Source organism: Haliotis rubra, unplaced genomic scaffold (assembly GCF_003918875.1).
Source record: "Haliotis rubra isolate DU_JTF1 unplaced genomic scaffold, ASM391887v1 Scf661, whole genome shotgun sequence".
NCBI lineage: Eukaryota > Metazoa > Mollusca > Gastropoda > Lepetellida > Haliotidae > Haliotis > Haliotis rubra.
Genome location: NW_025767370.1, coordinates 548,027 through 571,523, shown reverse-complemented (window position 1 = coordinate 571,523; position 23,497 = coordinate 548,027). Strand labels below are relative to the sequence as shown.

Below are 23,497 nucleotides of genomic sequence, written 5' to 3'. Positions count from 1 at the left end.
CCCTTGAAGTGCAGCGTCCTTGGAGTGGCTATAAACGGCGCAGGGCATAAGTATTAATGTGTTGTTTGCCAGAAGAAATATGAACCTAAAATTACATATTGCATTCGAGTATTTACTTCTGGATAATTAGTTGACAAATGTGTCATATTCAGTACCGAATACACAGTTGGATGAATGAATACACAATACCATTTAGAAAGTAGTCATATGTAACATTTGTTTATATTTGGGATTACACATTCCTAGTAAAGTACAGATTGTAGTACTTTTGTTGGGTTGAGTCCCATCCGGGATTCGAACCCTCGCCATTCGAGTGAGGCACCTAATCGCCAGCACACGGGATCAGCCGCCTAACCCGGTCAAGGTATAGTGAAAACGCTACCGAACACATACAAGAAAAGTGAAAAAGCTCCCCAAAATAACAGTATTTCATTTTAAAGGCACACCAACATAGTTGGATCAAAATTTACCATACATATTCAGCACACTTGACATGGCAACAGGTATGGAGTAGGGTGTTCAGTGTTCTCACTGCCGAAAGAAAAAATATTACTCCCTAACCTAAACGCGCCATAAGAGGGCACCGAACTGACAATGTCAGATCAGATCTCTACTGAATGTCGCAGCAATACGGCGCTAGTCCCCAACCTTGTATGAGCTGGGCTTTACATTATGAGTGGAAGAACTGGTCGTTCTCCGGTCCAGCGATCAATACAGTGTGCACATATTCTCTGTAGGAGCATTTCAGTCGCTGTCCTTTGGTGCTTGCAAGTGGTCCTAACATGCAAAATCAAAAGCTACTGGTCTTTGTGAGGTTGTCACTTATTGTCACTCAAGTGACTTGTGGTGAGCACGCAGTCTGGCCACGTGGCCAGGGGTATCTGCATGTGTCACATATGGTCATACTGGCTCCGCGTGGCTGTAAGCAGCGTTCTCTTATTCAAAATTTGGACATTCTAGGGTTTTGTATTATTTCATTTAGCATCCATTGGATTTGAGGGAATTGTTCATTCATTGTTCATTCATACATCAATCAACCAAGGCCGATTGTAAATGCTAGCAATGAGTCCAATTGGTAAAATGTGTTAGCTTATTGCCACAAAAGATCCAGTACAGCCGTGCCGCAATACATGTACATACGTGCACTTAATGTTCACACAGTCATAACCACTTTCTACCTGGTGCATGGATCTTTTATCTTGACTGAAAAAATGAAATAGAAAATTAGTTTAGTCATACCTACCACATCAATGAGCAATCAAAGTTGACTTGGAGCCATTTGTTGGTGTTGAAATTAAGAGAGTTTGCATTCTGAAAACAAAAACCTTTAATAGGTTATATGGTATATGGAAGGATATACATATACGGCTTTAGAAAAGTCTACTGGTAGTAACATAGCTAACAAACTAACGACTTACATATCACTATATTTCACACAATCAGTCAGATTTCATTGTAGCACATGACGTTTTTCACAAGTTTCAATACTTAAATATCCGACACATACATATGCAACAATTCATGTTGTTCTACTAAATAATGAGTTGAAAGAGGGCACTCTGTGGGCGAGTTGGTGATTTAATATGTTACGTTGCATCGGCATTACTTCAGCCAAATAACGACGAGACCAAGTCTGAACACGTACAGATTGTAATTAGAAAAAGTCCAAAGGGGCTTCTTAATGATATTTCTTCATTGCAGTACTAGTTACAAACTGAAAAAGTCATAGCACCAAATCTAAAAAAAACAAGCAATTTGTGGAAAACCTTGGTGTGTGCGCGGATGATCTCAAGAATGAAAGCCTCTGAGTTGCCATTTTTCTTTTATTGATTATTCTCAACGTTATTCTCTAGTATAGGGGTTCTTCATTCATCTACAACAGTGTTTGCAAAATGACAACAATGCCGGCTGGTGCTCGAAATAATCAATAACAGTGTGAGATGTATGGCGTTGCATACGGATAAGAAGTAATAAATACCAAAGCTGTGACAACACATCATTCCCTGTTCAGTACGTTACAATTAAATGCCACCTCTCTCTCCTATACGGGGATCAACATCTGATTTCGCAAAACCTGAGTATTAAAGTGTAAAGCTGGAGAGCTTTCTCTTTAACGTTCGCAGTAACGTGTTAGCGTCTCCCCTGCGACGTCACTTCCTGCTCTTTGAAATGCATCTGCAGTTGAATGTTTAAGTACTACATATAATGATGTTCTCTTTGTCAATAGTTTGCACAAGTCGTCATTTTATTCCAAAACCCATGTAAACGTTTGTTACCTTGACGGTAATTATTCTTTTCATCTCTTTTAATTTATTTGTACTCGGAGTGTCTTGCGCTACATTTACTAGACTGTATTATTTGGCATAATAATTGTCAGCTGGTCTAATGTATATTCATTTTTCAAACCACCTTTTGAATGAAACAGCAAACGCGCACCCTCGCCCTGCTATATAGGCACATATACATTTGCCAAGCAATTATTACATTTTCTAAGTATATTATTTCAATAGATGGTTGCACTGGCAATATTCCTCCATCTTTGCAAAACAACTGACAGTGTTTTTTACCTACAGTAAAGCGTCCTACTTGAATAACATCATAAATCACTTTCAGGAATATGTCCAAGTGAAGTTTCTTACTTTGGTTACTAGATTTACATCATTTTGCGTATATGGCAATTTCCTTCAGGAATTGCAAGTTGAAACTGACATTGATATCAGGGTGTCTTTTAATAACAGAGTCTGTTCGTTCCAGAACGCTTACAGGAAAGAGAGAGGTGTTAACTATTCTCTGGTTCATCCACACAAAATGAGCACACGTTTTCATGTATTAGTTTCTTGATGCATAGTTCAATTTTCATGTATAGTATTTGATGAATAACTTCTACTGAAAAATGTCTTGTGTACATCTTCTGTATTTAGTGAATATAAACGTCCATGGTTGTGACATGTTGGTAAGCTATTCCCACTTTCTACGTGCAGTTTTCGTAAGAACGTCGAAAAAGTCATTTTCATGGAGTAATGGTATTCCTCAGCACCATTTTTGACCATTTTGAGTTACACATGAGCATTGCTAGTTACAATAGACACCCATTTCATTCTATATGGCCCAAAGTCAAACTTTCTCAAAACTAAATATACAAACTGTACAGAAAGCTTCTTGGGAGTGCTTTACATTAAGAATGCTTACCTTTTTTGTATCTCATTACCGAACGTAATATCGTACCAGAACATTATGTTTTCTCTCATGTATCTACCTATTTGGGCATGCATGTAATGAATGATGCCCATATCCATAGTCAGTCAGTTTCCTATATTGTTTAACATGTCAAAAATCCGAAAGAGACTTAACGAGTTATGTTGAAAATCCACCTTATCCTGAACTATAATCATTTTGTATTGACCCAATCAGATTCAAATAGTTTCATTCGATTTTCCTTCATATGGCTTATCAATGTTTTTTGTTTCTGATTCCTTAAATCGGTTTAAACTTTCTTCATCTATTTCATTTTAGCATATAGGGCTCATAGAATGATTTTTTCTGTAGTCAATACCTGTTTTTCTTTGTATTAATTTCACTGTTTTCATAAGTAGACTATGATTTAAACATTTATTTTCCAAATGACAAAAAAACAAAGTACGCATTTCTCCCGTCATCGTACCATGTAAGTCAAGGCATAATCTGAATCTGTTTTCTCATAAACACTTTTTTTAAAGTTTGAAATGTTCCATTAACAGTGTTTCATCAATTTGTACGTCACTATGTAAATAAGGCTCCCAAATCGTTTATGTCAATAATCTTGCCATAATTTTTTTCTTTATGTAAGTAAAATAAGATACAGATATACCTCTAATTTTCATCACCTAGCTTTCGAAACATAGACAGTCGTTAATGTTCAGTTTCAGAGTGACGTCATCGGCGCCTAATGTATTTAAATTATGTGTTTTATCTGCGTATTCTTCTTTACTTTCCTCAATGATCGTTTTAATCACTTTATCGTCCACAAATCAATTATAGTCCTCTTCATTTATAATGCTCTTGTTTCGACTGTGTCGCCAAATTCACAGGCAACTTTTGTTTGGATCTTGCCGTTATCGACCATGCCATTTGAAACAGTCGTTTTCTCTCTGACATATTTGTTCTGGTTCCTTACAGTCTGTTCTGTAGCATCCCGCCTTAATGGCAAGAACATTCCTTGTTATACTTCCCTCCGTTGTTTGACTACTGAATCTGTGGGAGCGTCATGTTTTGTGCATTAATTGATTTATTTCACGCTACAGTCTGTAATTCATATGTAAGGGACATGTGTGAAACACGTCATTTTTGTCTGCTTTGATTGTGATGTTTTTTTACGCTATTTGAGAAAAAACCCCATTGTTTTGGTATACAATCTAATTTTAAGGATATACTGGGTATTCTTTCCAGTTCGTTGAGGTGCGACTAATCATGTGCATATTTTATGTGTCACAAAAATAAAACCCCATTCGGTTAGTGTGCTGAAGCAGCTTTGGATCAAAGCAGGCAGCTGTTCATTGTATTGCTGGATGTATTGATTTGTGTACAGAATTTAACCTTGTTTGTATTAATTGCCACATCCAGCCTTCTGATATCGAACGGTTAGTGTGCGAAAAAAACTGAATTCAACAGACGTACCAATAGGAAAATTTAACCTCGTTTTAATCAATCAAAATCTTTCATCTCAGGATGACAGATTTTGATTGATTAAACAGTTTTGGTTGAACAATAAGTCAACACATGTTATCGATGGCCTGATGCACTTAACGTATATTAATAAAATACTAAATTTGGAGTTATTTGGATAAACGTTTGATATCTTTAATGACCTTTAACATTCCTTACAGTTAATACTGAGTTTAGAAAGTGATCAGATGTAACGTATGCCATGTTTGAGATAACACTTCCTCAGTATATTTCTAAACAAATATTCTGTGGCTTTCAGCAATGGGAGTCTTGCCCGTTTACACTTGTTAGAAGGTTACACAAAGTACGTAATCTGAAGTACAAGTTGTTGGACTTGATGGTTGAGTGGGTAGGATTGCTGACATTGTTTGCTGGAGATGCACGGTGCCTGCGGGACTAGAATCAGTACTTTTTTGAGGACGTGTAACTGGAAATATTACATGTGTTACATTCGACCACTTTCTGAATTGTCTGTTCCCAAAGGTATACTCTTTACTACTATTGTCGCATCACTGTAAAAGAACATTGCACATACGCCATTGTTATTTGTGCATCGATTTTGTCTATCGATTTTGTCTGCAGTTGTACTGATTATATAATCTATTTCAGTACGTACCTATTCGAACCTTACAAGTTATATACTGAACACGAATAAGATTTCACATTTGGTAAAATTAATTATATTAAAAATGGGTAGCACAAGGTATTTAATATGGGCGATTACCATTAGGGCCAGATCTCATCTGACACATCCGCCCATTCTTTTCCAAACACGCCACCCCACACGTGTACGGGGTCACGTGTCAACAATTTCACGAACCTAACCACCAATATGTGTGCAGAATTTGCTGGTGATTAGAAAAACCATGTTTACAATCCTTGAGAGATAAATAATTGTTATGCCACGCCTTGCAAGTATTGAACGGAAACGTGCCAGTCTACTTTTCCGTTGCACGTGCCATGAGATGCAGTAGATGGACTCACAATCGGAGGACACGTGTGCATCAGACATTTACGACATCTGATCGTCCAAGGTCCGGACGGCCACTTGTGACATCCGCTCATGCCGAGGACAATCCAATCAGCTATGTCCCTAATCGTTTTACGACGCCAACGTCAACCAGTAACGCACTGTTTAGGAGTTGCGTAACTGCCCAGACCATACGAAACTGCTTGCGCGCTGCCCATCTTTCGTGCACGACGTCTTTGTGTTGAGCCGATTTTGATACAGGTAAACCGTAATGAACATCTTTGCTGGGCACAGTTGCACTCACGCCGGAGCCAGAGACAATGGGATAGGGTTCTGTTTGGCGACAAATCGCGTTTTATGCTGCGATTACCCATGGACGAGTGCGAATGTCACGTCCTGTGCTGCGGGTCAAAAAGCTTACTGATTTCGTGGCCTTAGCGTGATGATTTGGAGAGCTTTCCGTGGGAACGTGCACTCACGTCTTCTCGTGATTCGTGGGAACATCAATGGAGCGGGATATCGTGACCAGGTCCTTGTACCGGAGCTGATGCCGCTCATGGCATCTCATGGGCCAGGCCTCCATTTCCAACTTGACAATGCAAAGCTGTTTTGACACATTTCCTGCAAAAAGCGGGTATTGACGTCATGGAGTAGCCATCGAGATCACCTGACCTCAATCCCATCGAACAGGAATGACACGTCAAATGTGAATGTTCAAAAGCTGCACGCCATGTTGGTACAACAATGATGCAAGTTGTCTTATGCTGTGTTCACGGTGTTACGCGGTACTAAACAAGCTCCATGATGGATAGTCCCTGTGAAAATGAAACAGTGACCCCAACATGCTACTCTTGAATGTGGAGGGTGCTCAAAGCACACCTTAATGCCTAATCCTGTTTTAATGTACTCTCAATACGTCCATAAACCAGATGGCAACACGCTTTGTTTAACATGGGTACATTTTAAACTTAAAGTAACATATGTGAAGTATAATTTTTTCATTATTTAAGTGTGAGTGACTTAGGTTTTAAGCCGCTTTTAGCAATATTCCAGAAATATAACCGCGGGGGACACCAGAAATGGGATTCACACATTGTGCCCATGTGGGGAATTGATCCCGGATTTTCGGCGTGAAGAATGCTTTAATCACTGGGTTACCCCACCGCCCCACATTATTTAAGTCCTTCCTGTGAGGTTTCTATCAGATCATGAATTACTTTGAATAAATTGCAATGAAACTATATGATGCAACTATTCCTCCTGGAGTTCCATTCATCTGTTGCAACAGGTGACTGCGTTTATTCACAACATGAATGCGACTTACCTCAATCCCTTTTAGTAAGTGTTGAAACTCTGGACAAATCATGGCATTGCCAGCGTATGCTGCGTCCACGTGAAGCCAAACATTCTCTTTGGCGCAGACTTCACCTATTTCTTGAATGTTATCGAAGGAGCAGCATGCTGTTGTACCAAGAGTGCCACAAACCTGATATAATTATATATATAAGACAGAGTAACATAAAAAAAAAAAGAAAAAAGTTGACTCACCTAAATCTATTTTCTTCTTCGGTTTCTAGTCTATAGTCTATTTAGTCTTAAATACCAAGTTAATCATAAGAGGTTTCAAATTTCCAAGAATGGAATGCTGTCATGTGTCTTAAGGCCCCCTTTACACTGAGCCGCGACCGTTCTGCCTTCTTTGTGCGTTCTAAAAATGACCAGGACGCTCAACGGTCGCCAAACTTTAAGAAAAACGTTTCTGTGTAACTGCTCCGGCGATCTTTCTGTCATCGTTGTACGACCAGATTGCACGTTTCCGGCATTTTCGTGGCGATCTTCGTGCGTCCTGTGCGTCCTTTGAGCGACACCTCTGCCTCCCCCTGTATGACCATACACAACCAACGGTAACCAACGGCGACCATTCCGGATACCTCAGTCTTCTCGTCGACCCTTGAGCTTTCTTTCAGCAGTCTTTGGCGTTCCTTGTGCGTTCCTTATCGATATATGGCGACTGTTCAGCATCCTATATATCCTGGGTATAAATGCGAGGTTATGTCATTCTATCAATAGTTTTATTCAAGCAGGCAAAGCGAAACCGTCTCATAGCGACACAATTAGGCATGGATAATGAACTGCTTATGTATACAGCTTCTTTGCAAGATCGACAAGCGATGTTTTTAAACCAAATAGCTACTGTCATCCTGAAAAGAAGGAGAAATAGACGCAGAAGAAGAAGAACCTGGTGGGTCCGCCCCTGGTTGATGGAACAGGACTACAACCAACTAATGCAAGAACTGCGTCTTGAAGATGAAAGGTCATTCTATAACTACCTTAGATTGAGGCCAGTTCTTTTCGACAAACACTTTGGATGAGTTGTGCCCAAGAATTGCCAAGAAGAACGCACGCTGTGACCCTCAGGTTCCTTGCTACTGGGGACAAGTACCCAAACCTCCAGTACAAGTATCGTGTGTCACACAGCACCATTTTCATGCCTGAAGTTTGCAGAGCTATCCGAGATGAGTACAAGAATGAAGTTGTCAAATGCCCAAGAAACTCCCAAGAGCGGCAAGCTGTTGCAGATGGCTTTAAGAAACGGTGGGATGACTACTTCATGCATGTGGTGCCCTTGTCATGCTTGCATTGGTGAATACGGGATTTGGCCCATCATCTAGTTGAGTTCTTCTTTGGCGACATGGTGAGATGCAAACTTTATGAAAATCAGCAGTACCAGGTCTGTTTATAGATAGTCTGAAAAGGCAAAGCAGTAAGCCCAACGGTGGCAGAAATGAAGCAAAAGGAACGCAAAGGGAAGGCAGAGCAATTGTCGGATGAAGGCACAGTCATTGCTCAATGTACGCTGTTGGTTGCTCGAAGAGCGCAGAAGGAAAGCAAAAGAAGGCAGAGGTGACGAAGCTATTACATGGCGTCCTTTCGCCGACCGTTGTGCGTTCATTCTGCGGACACGGCGATGCTTCTGCCTCCCTTCTGCCTTGTTCGAGCGTCCTTTGTGCAAACCAACTCCTCGGCGACCGCTCTGCGTTTGTTTTGAACATGTTTAATATTGTCGCCGCCACCATGGCGTTCTGTGCCGTCTTTGGCGTTGTCTGCCTTCTTTATACAACCTTCGCAATCATTCTGCTTTCTTCATGCCTTCTTCGAGCGTTCAGATGTATTCTAAATATGTTTAGAACGCACAGAGAAAGCAGAACAGTCGCCGTCCTGTGTAAAGGGGGTATAAAACTAAGGAAGCATACAGTTTTATGAAAAACAATTTCGTGTTTATTTCATTGCTTGACCTTTGGACGTAGATTCATACACCTATAAACTTCTTGAAACTGGATGAAACAACGTGTCATTTTCTCTTTATAGAAACAGGATGAGGTTTCATTAGTAGTTTTCATTTCCACCATTAATATTCTATATTTACAGATTAAATAGCTGATAAGCCTATTATTTTCAATTAACCCATTTAACTTAAGCATAAAATCTTCATTTTTACATTTTGTTTAAGAGTATGAAATACGTTTCACTTACAAAGAAAGGAATGAGACCCAACCGTCGATCTTCCTGTTGGGAAAAACTCATTATTAAAATGTTTATTAGGCAGGCTTGTACACATCATTTTATCCTCACAATGTGTCACGTTTCCAATAACATACATTCGAACTAGTGCGTAATGCCTTGTAACCCATCCCTGAGTTAATAATTACAAAAGCACGCTAAAGATGGTACCTCTGTTACCTGCTTAGCGCTTGCCATTGACTGGGTACGTTTGACACGTGCTCCGAAACAGGCGACTATTTCAGATAGGTGTCCAACCGGTAATGAGCAGGTATATCAGTGCGAAAGTAGATTTTGCTCTTACATAGGTACAGGCAGCCTTCTCCAAACTTTTCTCATGAAACGCCTCAAACCAGGTTGTTCCTCGAGTTTATGTCTAAAGAGGGGTAACGCTTTCTGGATGTTGCACGTCATAACATATTCTATTCATATTAGAACTGGACATCTTACTGCCGTTTTGTTTCCTCTGATAATCATCAGAAATAGATTGGCGTGTTCTTTTAACGGAATCCAGAGAATTGTACCGAATGTGTGACATCAACTATCTCAGCAAAAGAGGACCTGGCAGGATTTGCAATCGCCCCTATCTACAGAATCATCCACAATCGAAAACCGCTTTCTAAAGTATTGTATCTTTTGTCCGTTCATGTGGCATCGGGCTTTTAACATTACCAGTTACGTGAGGAAGACTGGACCCTGAACCCTCCAGCATGAACTGGTGAACTCTATGCTTTAACTCACCTCTATAGCATTGTCCAAAACTTGACCACGGAGAGAGTACTTTTCATCAACATCCAGCTGACGCATCTTCACAAAACCTATCATTCCTGCCTTCTCCACACATGAATGTGCCTGGTTTACACAGACAAAACAGTATGAATACATTGCACAACAGCCAAAATGCTGCAACAACATAATAACAATACCAACAATGATATACTAAAATCCATTAGAAACGCGAAACTCATCACCGGGATAAAACGTTTAATCTCCGTGATAAATGAAGAAAAGAACTTCACACACAGTCAATGTCAGTGAGGGGTATGGCCATCATTTGCGTCGAGCACAGCTACACATCTTCGTCTCATCGATAACATGCCCCTACACCCCAAGAGAGCTGGCGGTATCTGAAGCCGCATTCGTTGTTACTCATGTACGGTATAGGATTGAGCCCCATCGTCCACGAAAGGTGGTGGCTGTTCTGGACGCCAGCTAAAAGCTCACCCTTGAATGAGTGAATACGAAGAGATGATCTTGGGACGGGATCGAGGCACGTGGTTGCCCTGGGTGTGGTCGATCACATATTCTGCCAGTTTGTCCTACGCTCTGTGATAACCTGACAATGTTTGAATTGTGACATTTAAACATTCTGGCCGCTTGATGTGTAGACACACCAGCCTCGACAAACCCGTTCCAACACACAACTCTCTCAACAGCTGATAAACGTGGCATTATTTAAAGACAACAATTTAATACTGAACAAAATGCGGTTTGGGCACACAGTAGAATGATCTGTCAATGCGTTGCGGAATCGTCACCTTTTCTGTATTTTCATGCGATTTGCAGATGAAAAAGTGAAAAGTACATTTTCTGTCCCTGTTGATAGCCGCGTGATTGCTATTCGGGAAAAGCTAAATATGCGGACCTCACTTTTGAAATGTCTCGCTGGCATCAAAAGTACAGTGTCGTCCGACTTCAAGTTGTTCTCAGTGATCTATTCGCACAGACCAGGAGAATGCCTAGTATCTCCACCGGGTGCACATCCTTTCCGACTCTCTGGGTAATACAGGAGGCTGCAGGGTTGGGGAGTCTTCGTGTTCTCCGGAAAGTTCTTTGAGGGTTCAACAAAGTAGCGCTTCCTGGGAGAATTCCCATTTGCGTGAGTGAGTGAGTGTGTGAGTGAGTGAGCATGACTGTACGCCGCGTTTGGCATTCCAGCAATATCACAGAGGGGGACCCCAGAAATGGGCTTGATACATTGTACCCATGTGGGGAATCGAACCCGGGGCGTGACGAGGGAATGTTTTAGCCACCAGGCTACCTCACCACTCCATTCGCTGTCTGGTCTGCGGGCAAAGGGACAAGAGTACCTGAGCTGATGATGAGCCTAACCAGCCTGAATGTTCCAGGAACACCAGACTTGTCTTTTATATTTTAATCTGTAAACCGTAAAACGTCCGTCTTACGTGTTGAAGATAACGACTTCACAGGTGTTTGTAAGATTACGGAATCTGTGAGAAACAACTACAATTTCAACTTACGAGTTTCGATGAATATGCCACAAGTTTAGACAGTAATAATCCATCCTCGATGAAGGGGAATCGGTTTTTGAGTTGTCTCATGGCTGTGTGTCGGGCAGCTAGTAGTGCAACCAGTATACATTCACTTGCGGAACCCTGAAAATACATACGTTTGAAATTATCTTTGATGTGATTTGATTTCAGTGCTTAAATAGATAAACTCAAAACATTCCTTTCGTACTTCTCTAAGCAGCAACTGAAACGTCAGTTTGGAATTTTCCTTCGCAGAAACAGATAACTGTAAACTCATTTAATGATTTGATTGTATATTTTTGACAACATCTCCAACTTTACCTGAGCAAAGAAATTCCTTCCCAAATTCAGAATGGAACCCAGGAAATGGTCTCAAAAACAAACCTGACCTCAGAGATGGAACGGTGTTCTCCATGTTTTTCATGCAATTCATGCTGCACGTGCTGTTCACAAGGACCAGCCCTATAAAATGCAGCCCACACCTGGTTGAAACATTCACATTACAATGTCAGCAGGATGCCGCAACTCAGGGGAACCAGGCGCTAGGAAGACTTGAAGCTGGCCACACTTCACAAGCCGTTGCCAATCACTTCTAGGTCAACGTTCGGACCATCTACAAGCTGCAGCAACGTTTCCGGGCCACCAACATCACAAATGATCGCCCCCGTACTGGTAGACCAAGGGTGACCACAAGACGACAAGTCCGCCATTTTGTGCGACAGCATGTACAGAATCCCTTCATGCAGGCATCCGAAACAGCACGCCAGACAATGAGAACACACTGAAGACCAATAAGTACTGATACAGTACGACGACGTCTTAACAGCGGGAACCTCCATTACCGTAGACCGTACCGTGGACCTATCCTCACCCATCGCCATCGGCGTGAACGTCTACAGTTTGCACTACAACACCAAAACTGACGATACGGGCAATGGAGAACTGTTCTGTTCACAGATGAGAGTCGGTACTGCGTATCAACTGCATATGGCAGAACAAGAATATGGCGACGACATGGCCAGCGTTACTCAGACCAATGTGTTATGGAAAGAGAATCATGGGGAGGTGCAAGCATCATGGTATGGGGTGGAATAGGAGTGAACCAGAGAGTGGGTCCTGTGGTGTTCCAGAACCTTGGTCCAGGCTACATCGACCATGGTCTAATCTCAGACCCCACGTCATACCACATTTCGCACGTCACCGAAACAACATTTTCCAGCATGATAACGCCCGGGCCCATACTGCCAGAGCTACACAGGACTTCCTACAGCAGAACGGTGTCAACATTATGCAGTGGCCAGCCCTTAGTCCTGATTTAAACCCAGTTGAACATCTTTGGGATGAAATTCAGAGGAGACTGAATAATAATGTCATACCAAGTATGCTGGTTGCCATAAAACATGTTCCAAATTTACATGAGTGTACGTAGAGAATCCTAGCATATGTACTATCTACTTTGATAATTGTTGAAAAAGTTCACATGGTTTATTGCGCCAGGCCTTTCTCATAGTGTGGCTCCAGGTGCCAATGGCCTTCATCAATCGATTGGTGCACTCCATGCATAGACGCTGTTCTGCAGTTATTGCCACTCGTGAAGGTCACACTAGATACTGAAGTCAAGAGTCTGAATGAACTGCAAACATTCACGTAATGTCTGAGTTATTCATTGATGTGTCCATATATTGTACACAAAAATGTTTTTGATCCGCTCATTATGTCATTTCTGTAATGAGTTGATTACAGTGCCTATGTAATTTTGAATTCGTTCTGACGTTTTTTTGCTGCTGAGTATATGTTTACCAAGGCCACATAAAAAACATTATTCAGTTACAATAAGTTGAAAGTATGTGCAAAGATTATAAGCATGAGATATTGCTACCAGAAATATTGATTCAAGGGGATTACATTATATTATATCATGCAATCGTGTGTTGCGCGCACCTATTTCAAGAATATAAATTGGCTACAGTGTGTTGTATGGGCCGTCGCCGTGTTTTTAATCATCAGACATCTCAAATATCATTTTCCCAACTTTTCTCCGCTTTTGCATGTGTTGAGTTACGTCAAGGTAAATACAAGGTCATATTGTGAGAACAATTATTAGAACTCGAGAAGAATAGTTCAGAGGAGCGATAGGGTCGCATGTTGAGTCATGGCCAAGGCTCGCTGAGTACAATGTCTATTCCTCAAGAGTGACAGTCAGTGTGTATGTACAGTCATGTATATGTTCCTATCATTCCTACCAGAATCGCATAACTGAACCGGTTATGTTCAATACACATTTTCTTTTACATTTCGTTCTGGTTGCACTTGTTGGTTCAAGTCCGTACCTCTACATCCGACATCCGACATCCGATAGGAGATTAGTTGATTTACCTTCTATCCTTAACGTTCCTACTGTCGGAAATGCTAGAAAAATGCTTTTTAGCCTTAATACTTTGATAAAGGTGATAAATGTACTATGTTGTCAATATATCAACTCGCCTATAGTGTACCTAATTTTTATTTCAATCGATTTAACATTCCCATGCATTTAAAGGGCAGTTTACAGGAGAGAATATGGTACCAAAACAACAACTTAGGATTTTTTCAGAGTTCAACAACAGAAATCTGAAATAGTCTTTACATTTATGCTAATAATACAGGTGGTGTAAAAATATGAATCAACGTTTTTCTTTAACAAATAAATGTTGAATGTTTGTGTTACTTTACTTAATTATCGTTTCTTTATTGAAGAAATATTAATATAAATGTTAAGTCTTGATAAATAAGTTTCCCGTCATGCATGCACATCTTTATCACAGCGTCCACTATGGCCAACTATTTGCAGTCAATTGTTGCAAAGGTTTATAAGTTTTTGTGCTTGAAAAAGACAGAGGTAAACCTTTCATTAGTTTAGAAAGGGTTTATTACAGAACTTGTAGAGCTGTTGGTATGTCTTACCAACAAGTTTACAATATTGTAAACAAATCAGACAAGACAGGGACCGTCTCAAAAGCAAAACCGGGACGTAAAACCATCCTTGACAACTTTGACAAGGGAGTACTTAGACGGGCGGTCTACAAACTTTATGAGAAGAAGAATATATATATTCTAAAGAAGCTACACCAGTGACTTCGTTAAATCTTTGGCCAATGTTCACAACTAGATTAAACTGACCGAATTACATCCATATTTTTGCAATGAAATATACTGTTGACATGCAAAACATTTATTAAAACGTTGCACATTTCTACAATCAATCGATAAGATAACACAAGTGATAGGATTCTTTCCAATGTACAGTAATTCGTATGTTTATTTCAAAACAAACACACATACACAAATGATCCCTTACATAACCAATACGTATACTATACGTACACATATTCAACATTTTGAAGAAAACATCTATTGAGATGACCCCTCCCCGAGCGTGTGCTCAGGTGTCAATTTCACCTGTCGATACCGTGCATGCTGATGACGTAACACAGGCAGTTAATGTTTGTATCAAATAACGTCCCACTACCCGTTATTTTTCTAAGTTTTTGGTATTTTCATCAGTAAAAACACATTTTAGGCATGTCTCAAAATTTATTCCCTCGGTCTACATTAGGTAGATGTTTCTTAAAGTGATATTTGTTATTTAAGTAACTGTAATACCTCTGAATTTTAAATATAAGTCAAAAAGCATTTTTCTAGCATTTCCGACAGTACTTTAACGTACAGTCACGAATATACTTTGTGAGATTTGAGATTCTGCAAGGGATCGCGTTACAAAGTGGTCAGAAATCGCTGAACGACCTTTTTAAAGCTCAGTTATATGCAGTCATGCTTGTTTAACACTCATAGTAATGAGTGAGTGAGTGAGTTAAAATTTTACATCGCATCGGCAATATTACAGCCATATAGCGATGAGAACAAGGTAATCAATTTAAAATATCTGTCGACAAAGGACAGTAAAACCAACTAGACTATCACAGATATATATTAAAACTAGTAATGAAATCTAAAGTACTTTAACTATAGAGGACGATGCAATTTGAAACAGGCTATAGATCGCCAACAACTGAAGGTAGATCACCATACTAGGTACCATGGGGAGTTACAGTACCTTTGCTATCTGCATGGACCCTAGTTGGATTTACATCATCCCCTCAGCTGCTGGCGATTGTAGGAAATGTTTAGCCGAACAAAATAAGAACACAAATACTACTATTAATAATCTGGTAAGCTTAAATTTAACTTTGAAAGTTTTGTGACTTACGTACCGTCTCAGGGGGACAATAATTTTACGATACTTTAACCCCCTTTGAGGGTACAGCCACTAGCAATCGCAGTTGCTAATTTATACAACCATGTTTAAGATACCATTTCTCTATTTACAAAACTTATTACATTTATCTAATAATTCTATTTCCTTTAAAATTTCAATTATTAAATGATAATTCACTCATAGTAACGCTTGTGTTGCAGTCGTTCAGACGTCTTTGAGAAACACAAATCGCACATATGTGCTAATTATTGACTTACCGACCCAGTCCAAAGTTATAATTTCAAGTTCAGTGCAGGCAGGACTTGCGGCCTGAAACGCAAACAGTTTATTCATTATCTAGGCTCCATTGTGACAAAAGTCCTTTACAGTATAGAACTTACATTGTACATTTACAAAGATATACTTGTTTCCTTGGATTAGCTCGCTGACAATGGCGACGTGGTGCTTCAGAGCGTGGGTTCGAATCCAGGATTGCACGCAATCCAAAACAGCCCTACAATCAAAATGTGTAATCCCATATTTGTCAAATATTAGGTCGAGTATGTGGTTGGTTTTCTTCATACTGGCAGATGTGTAGACCTTGCAACAAGATTGTGGATTGCACAATGTGAGAACAAGTCGTTACGTGTTGAAATAAATTGAGCTGGAAAAGTGTTTGCATGGATCGAATGACAAAAGAGTACTACATTAGTTTGATACTCGGAAACTACAAACTGCATTGCCTACACATATTGTTTTCTTAAAATATGCCAACGAATTATGTTATCTAGTATTTGGCCAGTTACAGTCACTTCGCTGTTAAGTGTTCATTCCGCACTAAGATTTTGTAGGCTGATTTTATGAAACGTTTATGCAGCATGTTGTGAGTTGGGTTCAACATCACAGGAGTAAGAACGTCCTTACCCAGGAGAATCCAATGCAGCCGATAGCTGCAGACAGCATGTCCCCAAGGATAGACGGATAAGAGTTTCCGGCGGGGAAGTAAGCATGGAAATTCGGATGCTGCCAGTGTGTTATCTGAAAGGTGACAATAAAATGGAATCAGAGCAACATATCCTTATTTGCCTTCACAAGGAAAACACTATCCCCCGCCACAGGGCACATTTGAGTTATGTTTGTTGATATAGCCATGAATTATATGGGAGTAAATGTTATGCTATAAATAAGTCATATATAACATTGAGAAGAGATAGTCTCTACGTTTGCTTTGAGTAACATTAAAGGTACGTCAAATGCATACACACAAAAGGAATTTTTTTTCGTTTTGAGCGATTACTCTGGCCCCGGAACACATTTCTCTGTGTGTGTGTGTGTGTGTGCGTGCGTGCGTGCGCGCGCGCGCGCGTGTGTGATCGGACAACTGTTTTAGTTCTTTGCTTTCGTCCTTTCCAGTAAATTCTTTAAGCTCTTGGTTTAACATAGGGGTTGTTTACCATCCGGAATCTCCTCAGCATAGATCGCCAAAACTCCTTACTCACCCCCTTTACATTGATGACCTTGAACCTCTTTCAAAGGGAAAACCAAGCTTAAAAATATCCTCTTGCGAATAAAGCATATGCACGGAAAGCAGAAGCCCGCAGGTTGAACTACGGATAGGTTTTGTTGCCCTGCTTGATGCTCTGTATAAGGGATGTTTAGAAGGAAAACAGTACACTGTGTCAAAGGGTTAAACGTCGAAACGGTATCTCAGGGGTCACAACGACAAATAAATATACTTCAATCTTATTATTGCCTCTATTTACATGTCTTCATAGATGGGGATCAAATGTGCTGAATCACATTACTTCCACCATGGCTCAAAATACTTCGTCTGGTTCATCCAAGAACAAACGTCATCATGTTGATGGTGTATTATCTGACGGAGAAATCCCTACATAGGTCACCGATTCTTGACCGAGATTTAGCGTCATTGCGTGTGAAGAAGGCAATCCCTTGTCATTTCTAATGGCATCGAACTCCAACTATTGTTGCGGAATAATCAGGGACCGAGACGTCAGATAAGAGCGGGGAATAAATCACTGCTGAACTATACTCCTCACAAAAAATTAAGCAACAAGTATTTTCAGTGTAATACCTTTATCAATCTCGATAGCGATTTTTTGCCGACATGTTACTGACAGGTAAATATTCAAAGAATACATAGCCTTTAGTGACTGTGAAATTGATTTATCTGATAAACTGATTACATCAACCGAGCTCAATCACCCTCAGAAACAACATGCAAAATGTATGATTGCTCCATGCAACCTGATCGTTTTACCTGTAAAACATTACAACAGAATCAGACAGTAATTTTATTTAATAGGCCCAAAAATACATTATATAAATAATAAGTTACATGCACAGGGAGACAATTATTTATAATAAAACATCAGAATCTCTTATGTTTCCCAACATTATATAAAAATAGGCACACATTATTTATAACATTTATGTTTTATGAAGTCAAATAAAACTGTGTTGTGAAATAGGATGTTTCAAAAATTTACCCAGAAACGTATTCCTTATATCTAAGTAGGCTTTACAATAAAGTAAAACATGTATTTCATCTTCAATTAAATTCAGATTATTTTTGTAGCAAAAAGGACAGAATCTTGAATAATAAGGGACATTGTTATATCTACCGGTCTCAGAACTAAGTTTAAATTTACCGCATCTAAATTTTGTTAAACTATTTCGTAAATATGGGGCAATACCTAAACTGAGATAAGTTTCAACATTCAGGAGGGACTTGAAAATAATATAATGAGAACACTTGGTTGTACTATGTAGGGATGAGTACCATTCTTGTGAAAGAATATCAGACAATCTTTGCTTAAAAACAGAAATGAAACCATCAATATCTCCAATTTCCTGTGAAATCCAAACAAAGCCAAACCCAAATCTAAATAAGATATTCTTGATATGAGATGCCCATGTCGTCCGTCCAGATTCATCCAAAGACTTAAGCATTAAATAAAACTGATGAGGTAATCCAAACTTGGAAGAGTTAAAAGTCTACACCAATATTTAACTGCCCTTGACATATAAGTAAGTTGAAGAGGGAATCTGCCACATTCACCAAGAACCATATTGTTCCATGTATTTTTACCAACTTTTAAGAAATATTTACATGTCTTTATCTGGATTTGTTCAATGATTTTACAAAGGGTAACACCCCAAATTTCTGAACCGTAACAAAGAATAGGTTTAACCATAGCATCAAATACTTTAAAAAGATCCGCACATGACAGATAACCTACTCTTTTTTGATATCTATAGATAGCCATAAGGGCTTAATTGGCTTGAGAAGCAAGAGTAGTGTGAGCTTTAGTCCAAACTAGCCTAGGAGTGAACACAATACCCAAGTACCTGTAGTATGAGACAACTTCCAGCCTTTGCCCATTAAGAAACCACTTTTCATACTGTCTAAGGGGCCCGCTATTCCTGAAAACAATAACTTTAGTCTTATTAATATTGACCTTCATACCGGTGAGTTGACAAAAAATTTCAAGCCCATGAATCTTCTTCTGAAGCTGGAGAGCAGTATCCGAGACTGAGGAAACATCATCCGCAAACATTAGAGCATATAGATTATTAACATCAGGTGTAATAAATATACCACGGCAACCAAATTGCTCCATACTTTCCATAAGCTGATTAATAAAGATAATAAACAATTGGGGACTGAGGATGCAACCCTGCCTAGTACCTATACTACAATCGATGTAACTTGAAAGACCTTGAGATGTTCTGACACAAGCTGACAACCTACCATACATTGATACAAGGATGTTATAGAATTTACCACCAACACCAACTTTTTTTAGACTTGACAGAAGAATTTTATGATTAACTGTATCAAAGGCATTTGAGAAATCTATAAACAGACAATAGAACCTTCCTTTCTTCTTACATGAATATTTCTGTACCATAGCTTGAAGTGAGAAAATGTGGTCAGTAGTAGAATAATTACTCCTGAATCCTGCCTGAGCTTGATGAATAATATTCTTCTCCTCACACCAAACCTGTAACCTACTGTTGAAAATGGTAGTGAATATTTTACACACAGAATCAATAAGAGAGATACCTCTATAATTATTGGGGTTACTTTTTACACCAGATTTGTAAAAAGGACAGATAATGCTTTTACCCTAAAGCACCGGAAAAATACTGTCTTGGAAAATCTTGTTAAACAACACTGTAAAATAATTGCTGATAAAAGTCTTAGAAGCTTTAATAAAGTCAATTGCAATACCATCTGGTCCAGGAGACTTGTTTTTTGCCAGTTTATCAATGTGAAGTAAGACTTCGTTTTCAGTAATGTCACAATTTAATGTTTTTAGCTCTTTATCCTTGATGGACTCTGAATTGATATCACTGTCATACTCATTACCAGAATTCTCGGTTAGAAGCCCTGAGAAGTGACAGAACCAGTCTTCACAGCTTATATCGTACGTAGTATCACATGTTGAGGTTAAACCTGATTGCTTTAATGTTTTCCAGAATTCCTTTGGGTTGTCTCTTGCTGTAATAAGTTTCCCTTTTTGTACATCGAAGTATGCTCTTCGTTTTCTGTTAAAAGTCTTCTTGAAAGATTTACGTAGGGTTTTATAAATCATAATATCCAAGTTAGTGTCTCTATGATCTCTTAATGCTTTATATTTCATATGTTTTAATTGTTCGAGTTCTTGGTCCCACCATGGGGGTTGAGGTTTAGAGTTAACATCATGGTAACCTGAAAATATCTTCTTATTGTGGTCTGCAGCTCGCTGATACAGTTCAGTGAAAACATTTAATGAATCTTCAATAATGGTGTCTATACAGTGATATAATTTACTACGTAGATTTTAAAACAATTCTTGGAACTTAGAGATAAATAGATCACAGAACTCTCCATTCCACACATATTTAGTCCATATTGTTGTTGAATTACTCTCTGCAGAATTACTAGTTGGAGAATTTGATAGTACAGTTGGCTGTAGTGCACCAATCATGTTAGGTAGCTGGATGTTCAGAGAGCAGTAAATAGGGAAATGATCAGACACATCACAAGTACCAACACCAAAATCAGCAACTCTAGGAAACACAGATGTCGATCCAATCCTGTAGTCTACTAGACTAGAACCGTTATGTGTAACACAAGTAAACTGCCCTTGTTTATCCGGTACAGCAAGCGGGTCCTAACTTCATTTGTATGGATGATAATGTCCGTCGATGGATGATAATGCCCGAGAAAGAGCTGTTACTGATGTTGTTTAGATCAACAACATCACACATATCGACTGGCCAGCAAGGTCACCTGATCTTAATCCCACTGAACATGCTTGGGACATTATTGGAAGTCGTGTTTACGGTCTCCATCTTCACCCCCAGTTTCTGGATGACATTGAGCAGGCGTTACAGAGAGAATGGCAGAACATTCCACAACAGCAACTTTAAAGGCTCATTTGGTCAATGCAAAGACGTGTAGAAGCTTGCATTCGTGCTCATGATGGTCATACGCGTTACTGAACACTGCTTCACTGTCCAAAACTGACTTGAACTTGAATGTTAACATTTTGCTTCATCAATGCAGCACATTTTGCAGGACTGTTTCACGAGCAAATGCTTTTGGTGATTTGTAAGTCTATTATTGCTCAATACCATTTCATTTCATTTTGTTAATCTTATGAGAGCATTCGACCTCAAAATGCCCATGGTTTGACGGCGAATCACAAATTCATAAAAGCAAATATCTTCAAAATATTTCTTTTCTTGAAGCCTAAAAATTAGTTCCTACTCAATCTGAAACTCCTACCATAAGTATTCAAATGTGATTTCTTCCCAAATCAAGTAGCTAAATTTGCCAAAACCTCTATCATATGCCAGACATCAATTTTTTGGGTTACAAATCAACTGATATTTGATGAAGTTAATCACATGTGACAAAACCAGATTAACACATTTTCTCTCAGGACAATCCATTAGTGACGTCACATCTGAACCAGATTTGCCAAATGATAAAGGTTCATTATAACGCGGTATACCCTTATCCAACAGTGAAAAAAATAAAATGAAGAGTGTCAGAGCTCACCAGCTCTTCTCAGCCATCTCCTTTGGAGATTCAACATCAGTTTGGGGGTCGGTGGGGTAGCCTAGAGGTTAAAGCGTGAAGACCCGGGTTCGCATCCCCACATAGGTACAATATGTGAAGCCCATTTCTGGTATCCCCCGCCGTGAAGGTGCTGTCATATTGCTAAAAAAAACAACTACACACTTAAAATCAGCTTGAAGCTTTGGACATGGCAGTCAGTCCTCCAATCTCAATTCATGAGAGTGGATCAAGAACTCCGATTAAGCTTCAATGAGCTCAAATACCATTAATCAGGGGAATTGTAGAGAACTAAAGAATAATTTTCATGATTTACAGTTACTTATACAAGAGTTTAAATTCATAAGCATTTTGTTTACAGGGAACATATTTTTAAGAAGACGATTAAATTAATATAAGATAGTATTATTCATACAACTACTTTTCTCCTCCAGGGCCAAACGTCACTGGGCACCCGTGAAGAGCCACCTCCTCGTTGTGGGTACTGGGTAACGCTAAGCGCTCTTCAACCCCCGGTTGTGGACCCGGCGGTATATTTGGTCCACCGACCCGTTTGCCGTGGGTTGCGCCCCTGTGTCGGTGGAGGACGGGATTCTGGTGGCTGAGGGCATTGGTTCCAGGAACAGCGTTCCTTTGCCCAACACACCACTTCGGCCCTTACTTCACCTAGACGGGTGGTAGAACTGGCCCGGTTCTTTCAATCGGCTGGTCACGCCAAGCCCTGTGCATGGCTTTTACGTAACTGCACAAAATGTTATTTGGAATTGTTTACATTTTGGTCTTGGCACTCTTTGTTATTGAACAGCATTTGACTTTGTAATATGTATATTATGAACTTTGCCTAGAGTCTTATGCCCAGAAGGCGGTGGCTCATGGGCCAATCTGGTGGAAAAATTAATCTTTTAGTTTTCCTGCTTGCGTAATATCATCCGAGTATCCTTGGTGCTGCAAGTCGGAGACCCACTTGTTTTTAGCATTGTCCTTGTGATACTCCATGGTGGGTGGGGAGCTCGGATGATGAAATCTAAAATACTCAACATGGCTTACGAAACCCCCACTAAAAAGAGCAGACGTCCTCTTGAAAATGATCCTCCGGAAAACGACTTCAGAGTGCCTAAAACAAACTGATTACTGGCCAAGTTTTGTTGTTATTGACACAAAAGATGACACACCACTGAAGTTAAACCTTTTGCTGTGTCTAAGGGTATTCAAGGCATTGCCGGTGATGTAAAGAGCATTAAAAGATTGCGTTCTGATGCGCTGTTGGTTGAGTGCAGCAAAACACAACAGTCAACCAAGTTGTTGAACACAGATACTTTTGTTGGCATTCCAGTTACCATCACAGCCCATAAAACTCTGAACACGAGCAAGGGAATCTTGCGAGACCGCGATCGCTTGCTTGCAGACATGTCTGAGCTCGATATAGTTTCTGAGATGAGAGATCAGGGTGTCCCATATGTCAAACGTTTTTCAACCCGTGAAAACAACACAACCGTTAAAACTAATGCCTATCTTTTTCCCTTCTCTTCGCCTACTGCTCCCAAATCACTTAAGGCTGGGTACTGTAATATCAGTGTGGACACGTATATTCCAAATCCACTTCGGTGTTTCAAATGCCAAAAGTTCGGCCATGGCGTAAATACTTGCACATTGTCTGTTGTGTG

General features: G+C 39.7%; 1 protein-coding gene across 1 annotated transcript in view; it reads right to left on the bottom strand.

Annotated features, from left to right (window-relative positions):
• LOC124257477 (tyrosine decarboxylase-like) overlaps nt 1-23,497 on the bottom strand; it is a gene marked incomplete at its 3' end in the record, with an annotated part of 63,665 nt that overhangs the window by 27,243 nt on the left and 12,925 nt on the right. Inside the window, exons 2-8 of the mRNA XM_046691545.1 lie at nt 16,664-16,777; nt 15,995-16,069; nt 11,494-11,628; nt 9,974-10,084; nt 9,206-9,238; nt 6,996-7,157; nt 1,244-1,311 (exon numbers count right to left, since the gene is read on the bottom strand). Coding sequence (XP_046547501.1) covers nt 1,244-1,311; nt 6,996-7,157; nt 9,206-9,238; nt 9,974-10,084; nt 11,494-11,628; nt 15,995-16,069; nt 16,664-16,777 — 698 coding nt within the window. The remainder of the gene's footprint in view (nt 1-1,243; nt 1,312-6,995; nt 7,158-9,205; nt 9,239-9,973; nt 10,085-11,493; nt 11,629-15,994; nt 16,070-16,663; nt 16,778-23,497) is intronic.